Source organism: Oncorhynchus mykiss, chromosome 17 (genome assembly GCF_057628025.1).
Source record: "Oncorhynchus mykiss isolate SJ-2025 chromosome 17, ASM5762802v1, whole genome shotgun sequence".
Lineage (NCBI taxonomy): Eukaryota > Metazoa > Chordata > Actinopteri > Salmoniformes > Salmonidae > Oncorhynchus > Oncorhynchus mykiss.
Window position 1 is genome coordinate 40,685,790 of NC_143038.1, and position 13,389 is coordinate 40,699,178.

Here is a 13,389-nt window from a genome sequence, read left to right on the forward strand (position 1 = left end):
AACACTCCGAGAGCGAAACGCTCAGCGTTTATGAACGGACAACGCTCGGAATATACGAGGGCCCATGGGCACTCTGGTACTCCAGATTGAATTTACGAACGCACCCGTAAATACACAGTAAACCCAGAGGCGCAACATCGGAAGTCTTCCGGGAATGCTTGCGAAACAGGCCAAGCAGACCAGGGCGGGGTTTGAGGTTTGAGAAGCCAATGAGAGAAGTGAAAAATTATTCCTTTGTTGTTAATTTTCTCGAAATCTAAAAGCACAACCTATATTGGAGACAATGTGTTAAGTAGTTGAACATGTTATTACTCAAACTTTGGGAAAGTGACAAACTGACACGTTTTTATTTTAGTCAAAAACTCATTTATACCGAAAGACTGTCTTTCATTTTGACCGCTTGCACATGCGCAGTTTGGCTCGAGACGGCCGTTAGACCCGATGACGTGTTTCTGCGTATGAGCTTAGCTAGCAAACGTCGCCATGACATCGCCTACAAGTGTGATCGGGGGTGTCTATTGGATAAATCTATCTTCATACTGTACTGTCTTTGGCAAGATCGAATCAACACTTTTATAATAAAAGTCCTCCTTTTAATTGAAGACCTCTATAAAGATAATTGTTTTTTTAAACCTCAATAAAACTACCTAATCATCATTGATATTCATATTTTGTTATATTTTCATATAATGAACAGTTATATTGATAAAATAAATACATGAAAACGAGAACATACATTTTTGTTTTTTTTCCGGGTCAATCCGACATAGCGTTCCAGTCCACAGATATTTTGGAAGGAGAGTTCAAATAATGAATATAATAATAAAGGATGCATTATATGTAGTTCTGGAATACATAGTATTATATGGTAATACAATCATTGCCATATATAACTGAGGAATATATTAGTTTTTAAAGAGAAAATCTATTTCACGCACGTCAGTATTGGCGCTACCCAATCAGCAACCTTCCCATTGGAAGGTGTAGCTCGCGTGCTTCCATGAATGCGTAGCGAATGGCTGAGGATAAACTACATAATCAGTCTAACAATTTGTATTTACAATGGCAGTAAATGGAGAGGAAGAGAGATTAATGTTCTCTGTAGATGGCGATGCATTGTTGTATTTACCGTACTGTTTGTTACATAGGCGCTTCATCTATGCCGCTATTTTGAGGAAAACACACTCAACCTGAAGGGAAAGCGCAGAGACTGGTAATTGTTGGCATTTTGGCAGCACGATTGGGTACTATGTTGGTTCATCCTTTGTCCGTCCAGTAGAGGTCGGTAATGATGTTCAGTAGCAGCCACTGTTATTTAATTCGCCTGAATCATAATTGTAAAACATTTTAATGTCCGTTAATATATTTTTAATAACCCTTCCTATGACACTGTTCCATCATGTCACAAACATTAGCCTACAAATGCGCTTTTCTGAGACTTTGAAACACTAAAAATAGGTATAAATCACATTAATTTATGGGTTATTTACCTCATATTTCCCACTCTTACAGGAGCGGATGTGACCTTGACAAACCTCCCCCTTGCTGCCCCTTAACTGCAAAGCAATGTCTCAGCAAACATGCCATCTTCCGGCTGGCCTTCTTATGCCCCCTCCGTCCTCTCCCTCTCCTGGGTCCAGGACCAGGACAGCTTCCCTTCAAACTGGGACCCTGGTGCTGGGTGCAGATATTGTGTACCTGTCTGAGACTTACGGACACACTGGCTCACCTGAGCAAGGACAGGACTCTCATCCAAGATGCGAGGAGATCACGGGACACCTAGCTTCTACTGAGACACTCTGCCTCCGTAGAAGGTTCCATGTAGAGCTTTTGCACCGCTAACCCACACAGAACATCAACATCTACCGCGCTACTCAGAGAGGGAAGTAGTGACCACAATGAGACTGGATAGGGTTGGGAGACTGTGATGAACAGTTGAATAGGTTGAGACCTGGAGGGGAATAACACAACAGGGAATCCTCTGGTCAAGAGGGAGTCTTCTAGACATCCTCTCTGAGACAAGTACATGACTGTTACTAGTATTTTACTGCCAGAACGAACACGTATACCCTGATACATTACTATGGTCAGATAGAAAAGGAAGAACATGCACACATACAACAACTTTTTGTATGCGCTGGATACCAAAGGAGAGACTTTTGAATAGACATTAAAGAGCAACGGCTCCTCACTCAATTTAGAGTATTCCCAACTGTTATTTTACACAAATATACACCAATATGTGTTCATGTTGAAGTAAGAAACAGAGATAAAATAATACTTTGTGAGCAGTAAAAGCAGTGCACAGATACTTTTCCTGTCTTTTGCCAGGTTACTACAGTCAAATCATGTGAAGTTGTGTTTGATCCAGTTTGATGAAGTGCTCTATTGTAGAGGTTGAAGGGGTTGTTGATTACTGGTTAAAATATTGTTTATACCATGACCATCCACTTGCAGAACGTTTTTGTCAACATCGACAGATTCTGCCCCCACTCCCCCTCCCTCTGCCTGTACATACTTCATCCCCTCTCTTCTGCTCTCTGCTGATGTGTAGAGTTTCTGTTCAGAAAAGAAAAGCCTGTTTGTTCCGCTGGAGAGTTTCAAAGAAAGAGAGACCGGCGGTCTTCCCCCCTCCATCTCTCTCTTTGCTATAGCACTCCCGACAAAAACAATAGATCCCTATCTATATTCAGAGTCTGCTCTCCACCAGCGATCCACAGAGTCCCCACACTAGAAACTGTCATTCACTGAGTGTGTAATAATCCTTTGATCAACATTGATATAGACCTTAATTGTAACGATCATGCCCAATGCAGGTTGGACGAGAAGTAACTTATGGTACAACATAAAATACAATGTTATATGCATTACTTTAAAATGCTTATTGTGCCTGTATAACTTTAGACCGTCCCCTTGCACGAACCAGGGACCCTCTGCACACATCAACAACTGACACCCACAAAACATCGTTACCCATCGCTCCACAGAAGCCGCGGCCCTTGCAGAGCAAGGGGAACTACTACTTCAAGGTCTCAGAGCAAGTGACGTCACCGATTGAAACGCTATTTAGCGCACACTGCTAACTAAGCTAGCCGTTTCACATCCGTTACACCTGTAAGATAAATTCATATTTTATATGCATTACTTTAAGCACATCAACAAAGTGAAGCATGTCAACCATCAGTGTCATTTCAGCATTGTACAAGCTAACATGACAATAAAGTTATTTCAAATAAAATCTTATTGGTCACATACACATGGTTAGCAGATGTAAATGCGAGTGTAGCGAAATGCTTGTGCTTCTAGTTCCGAAAGGAGGACATCATTGGAAAGATATCATCTTGTATAGTGTCATCCTCAAATCTTCCACCCCTGCAGTCCCTAATCCTCAATCGGACCCCCATGCTTTCAGTTAGTCAGTCCCAATAAATTCATGGTGGACAGCCTTTGTCACCCCCAAACAATTGACTTCAGCCAAAAAACGCTGAAGTAAGCGTTTGGGAGCAACCGTTGTTTTTTGAACTACTATGCCACATTGGTATGTACAGACACAGTCCATTTTCCCACTTCTCTCATCCTTCTAGCTGTCAGTCTACAGAAGGTGACTGAGTGGGGGATGTTTGTTTTGACCAGGAGACTGCCTTTTAAAATACTTTAATTAAAGAATTCCGTTGTGATGTTTTAACTGGGAAAGTTGGATGTGCACAAGAGGAGGAAGGCCTCTCTGGCGCTGACAGGGGAGTGAGGGTGTGTGGCATGAGGAGGGGGGGCTCAATATCATTCTCTTTTTAAACAAGCTGCCCAGTTGGCGTGGACAGCATCAGACCATACCCTAACAGCAAGGACCTTCATCCAGACGCGCTGACCAGCGGTATGTGTGATGTGACAGTCGTTGGATTATTATGTGCTATAACTATATTTTTAGTTCATATTTATACAAACCCACACTTGTTGACATTTGTATGCAAGTCTGGACTATAAAAGTGTAGTTTTCAATAGTGAAACTGCATCTCATTTGATGAAACAGAGAAAACATATTTTTCAAAATTCTAAGAGCTATTCTGTAGTCAAAAAGGCATACATTAGGGATAAAATAATAACATTTTTTCCTTCTACGATAATTTCAGAAGTCAGAAGTCAGTCCATGGTTTCAAACCTAGTGTGATGGAGTTCTGGTCTGGGAGTCAGGGGCAAACGCCCCTGTATGCCAAATTTGGGACTGTTCCTGGACGAAACGTTGCACATGCGTGAGTTCAGTTCACTTTAAGCTGTTTCAAGGTGATAGTGTGTTTGTCTCTGTGAGAAACCTTAACAAATAGCTATAGTCTGTTTAGATTGTTTTAATGTCTCTTTGTTTGCGAACAGATGCAGGGCAGAATGTTCATAATCCTAAACAAAAGAAACCTGCTTGCAATAGTATGACATAAAGATCATGTAAATAAGGTTGTTTGTATTCATACAAAAATACATTTGATTTACAAGTAAAGATGGATTAACCAGAATTGACTATATTATGCACTATGTTATTTATTGTTTATATGGGTTATTAGATGTCCTTGTAACATGTTACTACACTGTGTCCTGCAATGCTTGTTATGGGGGTAATCTCCATGTTTTATTTTCTATATCCACAGATATCAGGACAAGCATCAGGCAGCAGATTTTCAACCGTACCTTTGTGAGCGGCAAGACCGGGCCAGGGAGCCCAGCTGTTGGACAGTACCAGGTTCTAGGACCGGAGGGGTCCTACAGGACTATACCAACGGGACTGATCAAGACCTGTCACCCTCTGCCCCTCATTTCCCCTTTGCTCTAGACAACCAGCCTCGACAGCTTCACGGTTTGAGGGACTATCAGGCTCAAGAGAAAAGAGAGAGAGAATGGCTGGTGGGAGAGGCTCAAAGAGCAGCAGCTAGGGAGAGGGAAAGGGAGTGTGAGAGGAGGATGCAGAGAGAGGTGTTGCAGAGGAGGTGGGAGCCCTGTAGTCCTGTCCACTACAGGAGGGAGCCAGCCAAGAGGAGTTTGAGCAACACTAGCTATCGGGAGCTGGAGGCCTGGGCGGCACGCTACAGCCACTCGCTCCCCAGGAAGAGACGCCTGGAGGCAGGGCTATGGGGAGCCCAGGGGCCGCAGGAGAGTGAGAGAGTGCTGGAGAAAGATTCATGGGGCAACAGAGGTGGAACAGAACACAGAGCAAGTGCGATACATCTGGGGGGACTTCTTCCGCCGAGAGAATGGGTACAGTGGGAGAGAAGGGACACACAGAAAACTATGTCCCACTACTTGTCTCAGCCTGTCATTCCTGATACAACATACCCATCAGACACCAAGGAGAATGAGACAAGCTACCAGAAGAGGGTGTTTAGTCAACCTCCAGGCTACATTCCACCTCCGCCTTATAACGCCCCACATAACATTTCACCAGTAATGCAACATGCTGATAAATATACCACTAAAAAAGCAGTGCCTTCTGTGTACGCAGGGGGGAATCAGGGAGCTAGCAGACACATATACTGCACACTGCCTTCTCCAAGGAAGCAAGACAACTCTGTACTAGACTTTCATAGCGAGAGGGGAGGGGGAGATAGGTTTACAAAAGAGGATTGGAAGCAGAGGACCTGGTCTGATCCTGGGGGGCATAGGCAGCAAGGACATGCTGTAGTTGGTCAATGGACAGGTTCTTCTGCCCATCCACAGAACAGCCGATCTGATAGCCTCTCACCTCTGCTGCAGTCCCCACAACTGCCTCAGACGTCCAACATCTGTGAGATGGCCAACCTCAGTGCCACCATGGAAAGGAAAGTCAGCCTAAAGAAAAGCAGAGGAGGGGAGACCATATTTTGCTTGGTGTCTCGCATGGGTGGAGTGGCAGGGTTGTCAAGTTCTCCTGAAGAACCACTAAAAACCCTTTCCCTGCCTCTCTTCACCACCTCACCTCGGACAACTGTGTCAAACAGTGAGGTAGACGGGGTATCTAGAGGCCTAGAGGAGTGTGGTGACATTAATGAATCGCATAAGCTTGCAGATGAAGTTGATTCAGCTGTGCCATCACTCCAGCATGAGTCCAGTGCTCCAGCCCAGACCCCTGCCTACAAAAGAGACAGCAATTTCAAACCTAAACTGAAGGGGGTACTAGAATGGATGGGAAGTGAGCAGGTAGCAGCCCACAGGGAGGAGCTTCTCAGGGCCATTCAGAGCCGACCAAGACTTCAAGGAGAAGAAAGAGACCGTCAAAACCTACCCAGTACGACGGACATTGAAGTTGCTTTGCCAGAAGGCACCCAGGTTAGTGCTTCATCCCCTGTATCCAGGAGAAAAGAGATGCAGACATTGGCTCCTGTGTCAGTCAAGTATCCCTTATGGAGGGAGCCCAGTTACATGGGCGGAGTCAAGAGTGACAATCCCTCACCTTGCTATTTGAAGGGTACTTGGAAGGAGGGCGAACCAGGTAAGGATCTGAATGATGATCATACAGTAAATAGCCCTGATGATGGCAATCATCCCCTTGATGTTGAAGTGAGGCGATTGGAGTTCAAGAGAGACACAGAGTCTGACGGAAGCAGTGGTCTTCTCGTCATCGACGCAACTTGTGTTGTAGTCAGAGTGGAGTTCATTTTCCCCCCTAAAAAAGAACATGTCCAGTATTTGCGCTCACCATCTCCTAGTGACCCAGCTGAGCCTGGTCTAGACCCAAGCTCCCCTATCGACCTTAACCCAATACATAACCAAGTCAAGGAAGATACTTCACCTGAACAGAGCACTGATATATCAGCCCAGGTCTGCCCCCTGTTAGATAGTGAAGAGCCTGTGATTAATTTTAAAAAGCTAGATGTAGAAGAGCAGGTGGATAAAGATCAACATACTTACTCTGACACACCTTTCACTGAAACATACTTACCTCAGCAGAGAGAGGACACAAGCCAACTCCCTGAATCGCTCTCGCCCTCAACTTCAATTACTGACAGTAAGACATTGGAGGAGCGTGCTGAAAGGATTTTGGGAATCCCTCTTCTGAGCTGTAGTGTTCTGGATCAAACAGAGGAGGATGAGTCGCCACAGCCAAACAATGACAACAATGACTCCCTTGAGGGCCTTCCCATGATTACTCTGGAGGAGTCAGTGTCAGAAAGATCGCCTGAGATTGTTCAAGCTAAAGATGACATTTCAGTTGCAGAGGCTGGTGTCACTTTAGATGCCCAGTCTTCACCAGACATAATTGTGGAGCCCAAGATGGAGGTGAGAGAACAGACATGTGATTTCTCAGTGCAGTATTCCAGTGATGGTCTGCCTGACATACAGGTAATGTATTCGCAGAAGACAGATACCACAAATGTGCCCCCATTCAAACACTGCGTTCCGGTCAGCCCGGAGGCAGGTGAAATTGGTGATGCTGGTTTTTCCCCACCCATCTCTCAGTGCCTCAACCCACAGCGAAGTTACCCTGATTCTCCCCCACACTCACCTTTAAATATGACTTCCCCCTCTAATTCAAGATCCTCATCTCCCTCGCATCACTTCTTGACTATACCCTCCCAGTTTACTTCTCAATCTGCTCCTCCTGAATCTAACACAGGTCCCCTCTGTCTTCCTGAGGAAGTGCCACTCTCTAAATCAGACATAAGCTTACCCCTTCACCCTGATCCCTCTCCCTCGGTCCCACTCTCCCCCTCTAGATCTCCCTCTCTCTCAATCCCCCTCTCCCCCTCTAGATCTCCCTCTCTCTCAGTCCCACTCTCCCCCTCTCGATCTCCCCCATCCTCTCTCTCAGTCCCCCTCTCTCCCTCTAGATCTCCCCCTCCCTCTCTCTCAGTCCCACTCTCCCACTTTAGATCTCCCCCTCCCTCTCCCTCAGTCCCACGCTCCCACTTTAGATCTCCCCCTCCCGCTCTCTCAGTCCCCCTCTCCCCCTCTAGATCTCCCCCTCCCTCTCCCTCAGTCCCACTCTCCGACTTTAGATCTCCCCCTCCCTCTCTTTCAGTCCCACTCTCCCCCTCCAGATCTCCCTCTCCCTCAGTCCCACTCTCCCCCTACAGATCTCCTCCCCCTCCAGGCCCCTCCTCTAGACCCCAGAGTCCAGAGATACTGGCCAAGTCCTTTACCCCTGTCCTGTCCTCATCTTCCACACCCACCACACATAGAGAGGGGCCTGAATACCCCAAGTCCCTCTGGGATGCAGTGAAATGCATCCGGAAGCACACAGCACCTGATTCAGAGAATGAGGAGGAGGAGGGAGGTGAGCTGTGGGATCCAGAGAGTGCGGGTGAGGATGGTGCTCCACTAAATGAAGAGTTTGATGTGGGCATGGGGAATATGTTGTTCCAGAGTAGTGATAACCTGAGACAGGGGATCATGTTCAGCTCTGGGGGAAGTTCCCTTGAAGTAGCAAATGACTTAGAGGTGCAAAGGGATCACAAAGAGGAACACATTTTGGTAACGGATGAAAAATGCAGTGAGAAGGAGCCCAGCAGGCCGGCTGAAGATGACACGCTCTCCTGCAGCAGCACAGACAGCCACGGCTCAGGAGAAACGGTCATCATGGGGGCCGAGGGATTGTCTGACTCTGACTCTGAGACAGAGACTGAGACTGATGAGGAGACAGATTGTGAAGCTGAGCACCGTGTTACTGAGGGAGAGGAATGGAGCTGCACTGTGAGGCCAGAAAGCTATGTTGTAGTGGAGGAGGAGCAAGAAGATGAGAGAGATGGGGAGGTGAGGGACCCAGCTGAGCTTTGTCAAAAGGAAGGCTATCTGTCTGAGATACAGGCGACAACACAACAAATTGAGGACAGGGATATGGTAAACTGTCAGAAAGCAGGGGAAGTCCGGAGCTCTGAGGGGGAGGAGAGCAGAGGTTTGGTCAATGCAACCACATCTGAAAGGTTCTCTGGTGGGGCTATGGGTGATGAGGGTCAGTGTGGATGCGTGACAGTAGAGGGGCTAGAGGAGAGTGATAATGGGCAACACCATAACAATGGTGAAGGAGTTTACAGTAGTCAATGCACTGAGGTGGTGGAAAGGGTTGAGGAAATGTGTAGCAGCAATGTGACATCAGAAATGATGGATGATAAATCCTGTGACTCATCCTTAATGGAGGAGTCCTCTCAGGAGGATATTCCCTGTCAGTCAAGTCAATAAGTAGCGCTGCAAGTGGTATATCATGCTATCAGAGCATGAACTTGAACTTGCATACAATTGAAAATGAGCTAATTTACATTTTAAATTCTTTCAGAACCGTATATTGACATTGAGGACACGTCTATGTGGGTGGGATCTGACTTTTTCTAGACATGCAGAATTTTAAATAGTAGAACAAGGGTATTTAATTTATTAAAGGGCATTTTGCAAGACCGCCGAGATTTGTTGTATGGCAGGGTGTAATTATTGCCAAAGCATCTCTCAATGGGTCCAATCTGTTTGCTGTGTTTTTCATTAATATTCATGCTGTGGGATTATTGGTTTAGAGATGTGCGTTTTGAATTGTGCATTTTGACATACTCTGACATAATTTTGCTTCAATAATTGTGCTGTTATAATTTAAAATTATGTAATAAATGAACTATACTTTAGTCTGTGTAAAACATGTTTTTTCAACATCCACAATTTGTTTATGGTTTTGGTCGCCTTTTTAAGTATTGGCATGTCCTCTTCATGATTTACATGACACAACAATAAACAACTCATTAGGCCTACTTTAAGCAAGGTGTCTTAAATATTTAATGAACAATTCATTCATATATGACAGAGATTACATTTCCATTTTGTAGAAATGAGTAAAACACACTGGAATTATTATCATAGAATTAAATGTATGCTACCATTTACTTTACAACTATTGAGGTTTGATAACTATCCTATGCAAACCTTCTTTGAATTAGTCCTACATGATGCCGATATTTTCTTACAAACCTTATTTATAAACTTTACAAATGCATTTCTATACAATTTGTGCATCACGTGAAAACGAAAGATAAATTGAACATTTTCATTTACTGTTCCATGTTTTATTTATCTAATATTTGTTCTTCTGTCTTGTACAGAATACTATCTTAGTAGCAGTTAGATATTTATGTGCCATGAATACTTGCCAACTTTTTTGGTTTGTTGCAAAAAAGCTATATAGTTAGCTACCTAGATGTTATTAGCAACATACCCTTATATTACCAGATCCTCTTCTCCTTCAGCCAGTGGAGGTCTTTATTTAAGCCCTTATCATTTCTACCATCTACAGTATATGGACGAGGTCAAATCTATTTCAATTCATGGTGTCAGAATGCACTGCTGTATTAAAACAATTCAGAACTAACTTGACATGTTCTGTTGCAGATTCAAATCCAGATGAACTCTTTACAGAATATATCCATAATCATGAATGAATAAGCATATTTATTTGACAAGAATGCACCTAGTCACCCGTCAATCACATCAAACACCTGAACTTTACCAATTACATTGTTTTAAAGAAATCAAAATAGTAAACAATGCGTACACATGCCTTTTATTCATAACATACAAACTTCTGAATTTAAGTAAACATTCATCAATGCCACAGACCTGGGACATCGAAGAGCACCATATGAACTATTATTACTTTCCGAGAGCACACAGATTCTTATGCTTTTCCATTTTAGGAATTAGACCAGCACAAATAAAACAAAATGTAAAACAATGTTAGGTTCTAATTTTGAGTAAATAACTCACAGACACCAGGGAAGCTCAAGTTTAATTCTCCCCAAAGGCTCGATACAGCTGTAACTCAGACAAAAAAACATTTCACACAAGCACTGATATTTAACCCTTTCTCCTAGACTGAGTCTCCTCCTCCACAACTGAACAGTCAATGCATCTCTGTTGCTAGACAGAACCTTAGTGATATATCTGTTCTTCCTCACTTCATCTGACCTGACCTCTACCCCAAAGTGCTCCCTCCTCCACAACTCAAGGCTGACATCGTTATTGATACCAGACTGTGTCTCTCCTCCTCCCAGAGGATCCCTGGTGGCTAACAATGACACATCCTGACATAATGTAAACGTTATACTTTACCCTCTCTCCCTCAGCGACATTGTTCGTTTCTAAGATCTCCACCCGTCTCCTCTTTTGCAATGCCTGCCACATGTAATCGCTTCCCTGCACTCAACACATTCCAAGCTTAGTTGCTCAGACTATATACCTTCCACCTATAACCCTTAACCTTTGGTGTAGACCCTCTAAACCTTAGCACTCCATCAGTGACATTAATAAGTATATTTTCATATTCTCGGAACCCAACAACAGCATTATGGTGATTTTGGTGGCTGAGTTACAAAATGAGAAACTGGATGTGTAAGGTAGCTTTTATATACACTGAAGAAGAATATAAACGCAACATGTAAAGTCTTGGTCCCATGTTTCATGAGCTGAAATAAAAGATGCCAGAATTCTTTCCATACACACAAAAAACGTATTTCTCTCAAATTCCTTTGCCAAGATAATCCATCCACCTGCAGGTGTATCAAGAAGCTGATTAAACAGCATGATCATTACACAGGTGCACCCTGTGCTGGGGACAATAAAAGGCCACTCTAAAATGTGCAGTTTTGTCTCATAGCACAATGCCACAGCTGTCTTTGAGAGAGCGTGCAATTGGCATGCTGACTGCAGGAATGTCCACCAGAACTGTTGGCCAAAAATGTAATGTTAAGTTCTCTACCATAAGCCACCTCCAACGTCGTTTTAGAGAATTTGACAGTACGTCCAACCGGCCTCACAACCGGAGACCATGTGGCACAGGTCCACACATGGCTGCACCCCTGCCCAGTCATGTGAAATCCATAGATTAGGGACTAATGAATTATAGAGTGCAGTGATGTGTCCTATAATGAACATTGGCCCAGTTGGAGTGAGATTTTTGGAGAGAATGGATCCTTGCCTTCTGGAAGATCCATATGTGGTGTCAGGTTGGGGAATGTTGGGTCGTTGAAAGTGACTAAAATTGGAATCGTGTCCATTTTTGTTGCGTTTCTCCGCACCAAACGACTGGGGACAAGAACTGTGACTTGTTGAAAGTGGCGTTAAGTATTGAGAAAGTTCAACTGAATCGATGAAAATTTATATAAATCAGAATTCAACAACATTTGGATGGATCCTATAGCCTTCTTAGACTCAACAACAACGAAGAAATGATCAGCAGACAAATAAGAATGACTAAAAACAGAGCACCCAGAAATAAATATTAGATACTGTTAATAAAACAGTCACACGGCGAAAAGTACGGATGGCTTTCCCATTTAATTATTTTCAACATTTATGGGACAAAAATGCACACAAATGACAACACATATATCACTCAATTCAGTACTTCCTACTTCCATTTACCAAACAGTTATTTCAGTTATATTAAAACCAGGAAAATCTGCAGAGTTCCCTGCTTATTATAAACCCATAGGTTTAATAAATTGTGACAATAAAATAATAAGCAATAGAACGGCAAAAGTCTTACCAGACTTTATACATATCAATCAAATAGGTTTATACAAAATATACACTTAAAAACAAATAGAAGAAAATCTTTCAGTTTGATACAATATGAAAAAAAACAAGATGTAGATTCATCAATAATGGCTATTAATGCCGAAAAGGCGTTCAACCGTCTTGAATGGCCTTTTCTACTCAAAACTTTGGAAGCTTTCAACTGCCCAGCTAAAATAATACATTAAATAAACATAGTATATAAATCTGCTAATATACCTGACTAATACTGATAATATTTTCATAATATTTTCATAATACTCTAAAATCTCAGGATATAAAATGTACGTGAAAAAATGAAATCATGGAAATAAGAAAAAGAATAACTCACGATCTACAGCAATCCTTTAAGTGGACCACACAAAATATTACATACTTAGGATACTTAATAAGTGACAACAAACAGCAAATATATAAAGATAACTTTATTCCATTACTCAACAATATGAAAGCCGATCTAATTAAATGGAACAATCTTCCCATGAATCTTACAGGTAGAGTATACCTCTTCAGAATGGCATGGCTCCCACAGTTTTTGTATTTATTTTCTATAACACAAATTACCCCATCAAGGACATTCTTTAAAAAAGTTTACTCGATAACAACAGACTTTATATTGGCAAATACAATGCATAGAATAAAAACGAAAGTTTTACATCTTCCCAAGACTGAGGGTATTTTTTACAATCTAGACTTGGAATTGTTTCAACTCGCTACCAAAGGCTTTTACTTGCTACTTATAGTTAAATTCACTAAATAGGAACAATGGGTAACTATTGAAGACGCACATGCTCATCCCCAGAATATTTTTATTTTCAAAGGATAAAGCAAGGTACATTTAACAACGTCATACACTACATGGCCAAACGTACAGTGGGGCAA

The 13,389-nt window shown here is 42.9% G+C and overlaps 1 protein-coding gene and 1 long non-coding RNA gene across 2 annotated transcripts; both read left to right on the top strand.

Moving 5' to 3' along the window:
• The first annotated feature begins 957 nt into the window (after window positions 1–957).
• Window positions 958–3,254, top strand: LOC149975949 (uncharacterized). The gene is made up of 2 exons (XR_016487943.1): window positions 958–1,213; window positions 1,513–3,254. It is a non-coding gene; the product is annotated as an uncharacterized LOC149975949 (long non-coding RNA).
• A 910-nt stretch (window positions 3,255–4,164) lies between these two features.
• LOC149975950 (uncharacterized) lies at window positions 4,165–9,217 on the top strand. The gene is made up of 2 exons (XM_090204191.1): window positions 4,165–4,247; window positions 4,635–9,217. Exons 1-2 carry the CDS (start codon window positions 4,165–4,167, stop codon window positions 9,133–9,135), a joined length of 4,584 nt encoding a protein of 1,527 aa, XP_090060317.1. The 3' UTR covers window positions 9,136–9,217.
• Window positions 9,218–13,389: the final 4,172 nt, after the last annotated feature.